Source organism: Triticum aestivum, chromosome 5A (genome assembly GCF_018294505.1).
Source record: "Triticum aestivum cultivar Chinese Spring chromosome 5A, IWGSC CS RefSeq v2.1, whole genome shotgun sequence".
NCBI lineage: Eukaryota > Viridiplantae > Streptophyta > Magnoliopsida > Poales > Poaceae > Triticum > Triticum aestivum.
This window is the reverse complement of record NC_057806.1, coordinates 308,263,924-308,271,194: the sequence shown is the minus strand read 5'-3', so window position 1 is coordinate 308,271,194 and position 7,271 is coordinate 308,263,924. Positions and strand designations below refer to the sequence as shown.

General features: G+C 50.8%; 1 protein-coding gene across 1 annotated transcript; it reads right to left on the bottom strand.

Annotated features, from left to right (window-relative positions):
• Window positions 1-440: 440 nt before the first annotated feature.
• LOC123103070 (mitochondrial acidic protein mam33) lies at window positions 441-6,296 on the bottom strand. Its single transcript, XM_044524560.1, has 3 exons — window positions 6,055-6,296; window positions 5,660-5,976; window positions 441-818 (listed from the first exon to the last, which is right to left on the bottom strand). Exons 1-3 carry the CDS (start codon window positions 6,208-6,210, stop codon window positions 653-655), a joined length of 639 nt encoding a protein of 212 aa, XP_044380495.1. The 5' UTR covers window positions 6,211-6,296; the 3' UTR covers window positions 441-652.
• Window positions 6,297-7,271: the final 975 nt, after the last annotated feature.

Genomic DNA, 7,271 nt, shown 5'->3' with positions numbered 1-7,271 from the left:
ATATAAGAGTGTTTAGATCACTATTTTAATATGCTAAACGCTCTTATATTAGTTTACGGAGGGAGTACTAGATTCAAGTTTGAAGATGAAGGAAAAGCATTGAAGGCGAGGTGGGTGAAGCATGCAACTCTTGACGAGTATCTTCCATCACGATACCACATATTGGCCAGCAGAGAGAGAAAAAATTGACAAGTTTTTTTTAACACATCTTGACGAGTTGAGAGCCAGCTCAATTACAAGATTGAAAAATCTCCTCCTGTTTATTTTGTTAAAAAAAAGAGCTAAATGGGGTGTTTTACTGGAATGTTGATCTTGTCCGACCGAAAAGCACAAATCCACCATCACCTTCAGGCCTTCATCTCATGGTCCAAAACCCCAAATCCAGCATCACCAATCAGCAACAAGACAGGCCGCTGGTGATAACACTTGACAGTTCATCGAACTCAACAAGAACACCATTACTGTAACTGGACAGGACACAAACTTAACCGAGATACAGCATTCACCTTATATCCCGCATTGTCACGGCCAAAAGAACATTAAGCATTCGACTCGTCAGGAACAGACTAACAATTGACGAGCAAAGTTGAACAGATGAGGACTAATAGGTTAACAATCGTTCTCTTCTTCATCTTTTTGGACAACGATCAGGTCAATGATCTTTGGTGAACATCCCCTCCAATGTTTTCAGCCAGCTCACGTACTGGGCCTGCTCCTTCTGAAGCAAGTGTTCACGAAGTGAGGTCGCCAGTTCGGGGGTAACGCCTCTTGCCAGGAGATATTCTTTCAGTGCAGCCTGTAGCTTAGGATCCAAATCCCTGCACATCAGAATGAAAAACACACACACTCAGTGAAATTAGAGAGGAACAGCACATGCTTCTTGAGCTTGCTGCTTTTTAAAGGAATCAATTGTCTTTTTGGTGTCTTTGTAAATTATAAATGTGATCCTTTTGTCTATGGTGGGACAACATGATCATTATACATTGAAACAACTGATATAGTTAACATCGACAAGAAGAATTTCATGGATGAGAAACACATCCAGTTGTTGTTGTTGTTGTTATTGTTGTTGTCCCAGTCTAGCCCCAGCTTAACATGCATCAGGTATGGAGTTTTGGCAGAAGATGCACTGTATGCCTTATCCGGTCAAAAACGGTTTAAGCCTAAATGACCAATCTGAGACAAGTCATCAAGCAAATGGTACAAGTTTACAAATTATCATATTACATATCATGAATTAGCTCCTCCTAATTTATAGAACAAACTCTCTCTATACCATTTGGTTTAGCCTAATTATTCATTACAGTAAAACAGCACAGCTATTTCGAGTAATTCTACATCTATGCCGATCCCGAAAAAGTGATGTTTAATTGTTCCTACTATCAAAACCATTACCCTTTGTCCCTTCCCTTACAATAATAATCGACAAAACCTCTTACTGTATCTCATGCCCAACTTCACAATGGAGAAAGGTACCGGTTCCAATTGCTACCATAAGTCGCATGCCAAGTAGTAGACATGACTTGGGGCAAGTCAGGTGCTACACTACATTCACGCAAACTTCTCTATCAACTAAAGGCGACATATGATGCTTTAATTCGGTATTACACCCGCGAGCAGCAATTTTGAGAAATTAGGGAATGAAATAAAGCAGAACCTAGAATTTTAATATTCAACACCTTTCAGATAGATCAACTCTGAGGGAGTATATCATTTAACTAATTTAGTGCCCAAATCAAAAGCAATTGCACAAATGTGCCACAAAGGGATGATCTCATAAAGTATACTGCCGCAATATTTATTGGCAAAGAAGGATCTCAGGTCTCTCAGTGTAATATCCAAAATTCCAAAAATTTGAACCACTATCAAATATATTATATAGGAAAATAACTATTCAAACTAAAATAATGGCAGTCATCCAAAGAGTTAGGGCAACAACTGATAAGTCCCCTTTGTACAAAAGGAATCTAAACAACTGGAAGTGGTACTGGCATTTCCTCTTAAATAATTTTAGGTTTAAAAGTAAGACCACCAGCAGTTAGTGGTCTCCACAAACTGCAACAGGAGTTTCAGACTTACAGTTATCAATGGCAGAGGTGTTGTGACAAGAAAATCCTATGCTCTTTAGAGCAACTTCAATGGGGCGACCCACTTCATCCGCCTGCGTCCGTTTGAGTCGGCACGGACAAAAGTGGCGGCCCAACCAAGGATTACGAGTCGACGAGTCGTTCCGAGGTTGAGACTCATAGACTAATCGGACTAGTCTTAGACTAGTGCTAGACTAGTCGACATAGTACTGTAGTACTCAACTACTAATACCTAGTAGCAGTATGTAGTAGTATGTAGTAAACTGTACAGCACATTACAGTATATACAATAAAACCAGCAGTGCTAGCCAACACTTGTCAGGCCCAGCCCAGCGCTGCGCAGCACGCCCCCCACCAGCTGGCCCATTTGGGCCCAAGTGGCTAGCCTACTTAGCTCACGTCCCAGTCACTGGAACCCAAGCTCCCAATCGATCCCATCACCGCCGCCAGCGCCATCACGCACGGGAGCATGTGCGCGTGACCCGCGCCTCCCGCCCCTTCCGCCGGCGAGCTCGCCGACCACCGCCGTGCCTCCTCCCTTCCTCTCCTCTCTCTGGCCTCAGGGCCGCGCTCGCCTACGGGTCATGGCCATGGCGGCGCGAGGAGGGCTCGACGGGCGCGTCCAGCAGCCGGTGGCGCATCTAGGTGAGGAGCAAGCCTGGAAAGAACTAGGGTTGCCCTCCCGCGGGATGAGCAAGCTCATTTATACCATCAAATTTTTGAGTCACTCGACTAGAACATGTCGACTAGCCCAGACTAGTCGTCGACTAATCCATCCACATCTCGACTCGGTAAACTAGTCTACACGAGAATCGCAGTCGACCTCCACTTTGCGACTCATAGACTAGTCTCGACTAGTCGTTCGACTCGTAATCAGTGGGCCCAACGCGCCGACCCAAACCCAAATCACGTCCGCTTCGCGTCCGCGCCAACGCATTTGCAGCCCAAATTTGCGCCCCAAATGTGTCGGCGCGGACGCGGAACGGACGCCACGCGCGCCTTCTCGGCGTTCGCCGCGTCCCCACCTGGCGGCCGTCCAACTACCCGCTGCCCACGCGGTCGGCTTAGGCCCGCGCGTCAACGACGGCGGCCATCCTTTTTTAAGCCGACCGTGCGGCAGGGCCGTCCTCATCCAAACTCGCCGTCCACATCTAGCAAGCTCTGCTCCCCCGTCGCCGGCAAACCCTAGCCACCACCACCACCACCACAGTAAGATGGGGCTCTTCTCCGACACCAGCAGCAGCAAGACCAAGGGCAAGGCCCCCGCCATCCCTTTCCCCTCGGAGTTCCTCCCACCTCTGCCGCCGCCGGCTCGCCAGCAGAGGCAGCACGTGAACGTGCCAGTGCACCAGGCGGAGTGGCACTGGCAGCACCGCATGCCTCTGCCGTACCCCGACGTCACCCTGCTGCACGACTGGCATCTGGATCCAGAGAGGATCCCAGTGCCGGCGGCGCCGCGGTCGGCTAGGGCGCACGCGGAGGAGGTGCAGTGCCGGCTGGTGCTGCTGACGCCGGAGTAGCGCCGCGATGCCACCTACGCATCCGACTCGCAGAACTGGAAGAGGTGGTTCGCCTTCGAGCACGAGGAGGCGAGGCGCTGCGGCGTGCGCGAGGTCGACCGCAGCCTGTCACCGCCCCCGCTCGTCGTCCGTGAGGAGGACCAGGCGGCGGAGGACGCCTACCGGGCGGCCCTTGCGGCGGTCTACCGCGAGAGCAAGGAGGATGAGCGGCGCAGGGTGGAGGCGGTGGAGGAAGAGGAAGCTCGTTACGAGGCGGCCATGGCGCAGGCCATTGCCCTCTCCGCGACCGGCGACTGCGTGCTGCCGCCGGTGGCCACGTCGTCCCCTCCCCGACGCCGCGTCAAGGCCTACCCGGAGCCGCAGCCGGAGCCCGACCCAGAGTCGTCCCCCATCGAGCGCTACTCCTGGACGGGAGTACTGCGCGAGTGGGTGTCCGCGCCACCAGTTTGGATGGGGGCGACGCTGGCGCAGGAGGCGGCGTACCTCGAGATGTGGCGCCAGCAACGGCTGGCCGAGGAGCGTCGTCGTGGCGAGTACGAGGAGATGCCCGAGCGCGACCTCGAGGAGGAGCAGCCCGAGGCTGAGGAGGAGGCGCGCCAGGCTGCGGCTACACAGGCGGCCGCCCAGCCCCCCGCGCCGGAACAGCTACCCGCGGCCTACATCGCTGCCGCCTGGAACACGGCGTTCCCCTGGGCCGGCCCTGCGCCGACGCTCATCGACCTCACCGACCCCGAGGAGGAGGACGACGCTGCCGCCTAGGGCAGCACGCCGCCTCGTAGTTTAGGTTGTTTTTATTTTTCTTAAATGCTAATGTGGACGCGTGGACTCTCACCGGCCTGGCCGGCTGTAATGTTTAATTAATGTTGCTTTTTTTAAATATGCATGTGTTCTTTTTTTTCTAGCGCCGTCAAAATGGGTCGGGCCAGCGTTGGGCGCACACGCCGACCCAAACGCGGAAGCAGACATCCGTGTCCGCCTGGCCGACCCAAACGGACAAAAAGCGGACAAAATCACTGTCCGTTTGGGTCGGCCCGTTGGAGTTGCTCTTACATCCTGCATCCAGCTATTGGGAAATTCCACTGAACGTAAAAACAGACTCTCCCCAGATAATCCATGAGAAATTCTGCGGTCAGTCACCCTTTGTATTGTAAGATTTTTTTTTTTGGAGGATTCCGATCCTTAAGAATTTTTCTGTATAAATGCCCTTTGGTTCACAGAAACGGTGCTGCCGAATTCCTACGGATAGATTTCCTATGCTCCAGTACCACCGGAATTTCAAAATTCACCAAAATCATTTTTCTAAACACATTCGCTTATGATTGAGGCGATTTTTCTATGTTCAAACGAAATGATAATTCATTCACCCTTCTTGGGGCTTTGTAAAGAAGTCCTGTGATTTGCACTTCATTCCTATCGGATTCATGTTTTTAGGGCTTCTTTGATTCAAAGGAATTTTATAGGATTTCTGGAGGATTGAAATTCTTAGGATTTTTTCCTATGTTGGTCCTTTGATTCATATGATTGGATCCCATAGGAATTTTTCCTATGGAATCTTTTGTACTACATTTCATAGGAAATTTAACATCCACTCCAACCTCTTTTTACAATTCCTTTGTTTTTCCCGTGACATCAAACAATCATTGCTAATTCTATAGGATTCAAATGGGCATTGCCACTCCAACCCTACACTTTTCCTATTCCTACGTTTTCAAAATCTGCTAATTCTATAGGATTCAAATGGGCATTGCCACTCCAACCCTACACTTTTCCTATTCCTACGTTTTCAAAATCCTATGAATCAAAGAGGCCCTTATTTTCCAACTGACCACACCAGCCAGGTTTCACTATCACTCTATCAGAGATAACGGAATAACAAAGTACCAACATCCTTGTGCAACAGAAAGTAAAGACTAAGCTAGGATTTCAGGCTGCGCAATGCTAGCCATAGTGGTGTTTTTTCATGTTCCTGCTTTTAATTCAGAATGCTCCCTCCCTAATATACATAACATCATTATAGCAGAATAAAAAATCAAGCAACGCAAGGAACATTACCCGAAGTCTGGCCCTTCATACTTGCTGTCTCCACCATCGCCAGGGAACGCGTGATACGAGAGGGCAGTTATATCATAGCCAGCAGCAGCGCCGCGGCCGGCGGCAACCGCGCGGCAGTCGAAGCGCAGCAGCGGTTCCACTCCTGGCTTGCTGATGAACACCTTCATGAGCGCGTCCCTGGGCAGCGGCTCCTCGCCTTCGAACCGCAGCGGGGCGAGCAGCGCCGACACGTGGACCTCCTCGGCGTCTCCGCGGCGGCGCAGAAGCACGTCCTGCGCACGCGGCGCGTCCGACACGGTGTCAAAGTCGAGAGCCTCCTGCGAATGGGAAAGGGGACGTGAGTGGCGCTGGGTTGGGGCTGGAAGTCAGTGGTGGGAGGATAGGGCGAGGGGTACCTGAGAATGGAGGGAAGGGGGGGAGGAGGAGGGGGGCGAGGAGAGCTCGTGGGCGATCTCCGCACGCAGGGCGGCTAGGACGCCGTCGTCCTTGGCGCCGCGGCGGCGCCGGCGGAGGAGGGCGGAGGCGGACGTGCTCAGGCGCCGCAGGAACATCGCACCGGGCTTGAGAGAGATGCGGATCGGTCGCGACTCGAGCCTGGTGCGGTCGTAGCGGTCCGTTCGCAAACCAAATCAACCATGAGCACAGCTCAAAAACAAAAAACAGAAACCTTTTTCTTCATGAATATGTGTCTCATTCGTAAAGATTAATATACAAGGCACATAAAGACCAACATGACAAAACTAAAAAGACAGCAGAACGTCTCAGCGCTTGACACCAACGCCAGTGACCTGTCTCCGGCACCATTGTAGCAGTCATCGAAAGAAAAAAATGACGGATCACCTTCTCACTCGAGCTTGATGTGGCTCCGTCGCTGATATGCAACTTTGCGGACCTTCAAGATGGCTCGCTGTCGGTGTCAAAACCGGTGAATATCGGGTAAGGGGTCCCGAGCTGTGCGTCTAAGGTGGATAGTAACACGAGGCGTGGGACACAATGTTTACCCAGGTTCGGGCCCTCTCGATGGAGGTAATAACCTACTTCCTACTTGATTGCTCGTGATGATATGAGTATTACAAGAATTGATCTACCACGAGATCATAGATGCTAAACCCTAGAAACTAGCCTATGATTATGATTGTTGTTGTCCTACGGACTAAACCCTTCGGTTTATATAGACAACGGATGGGGCTAGGGTTACACAGAGTCGGTTACAAGGGAGGACATCTACATATCCGATTGCCAAGCTTGCCTTCCACGCAAAGGAGAGTCCCACCCGGACACGGGACGAGGTCTTCAATCTTGTATCTTCATAGTCCAACAATCCGGCCAAAGAATATAGTCCGGCTATCCGAGGACCCCTCCAATTTAGGACTCCCTCAGTAGCCCCTAAACCAGGCTTCAATGACGATGAGTCCTGCGCGCAGATTGTTTTCGGCATTGCAAGGCAGGTTCCTTCTTCGAATACTCCATAGAAGATTTCGAATACAAAGATAGTGTCCGGCTCTGCAAAACAAATTCCACATACCACCGTAGAGAGTATAATATTTCCACAAATCTAATCTGCTGACAACTTTTCATAACGTGATATCACGCCATGGCCGGTCATTATTCG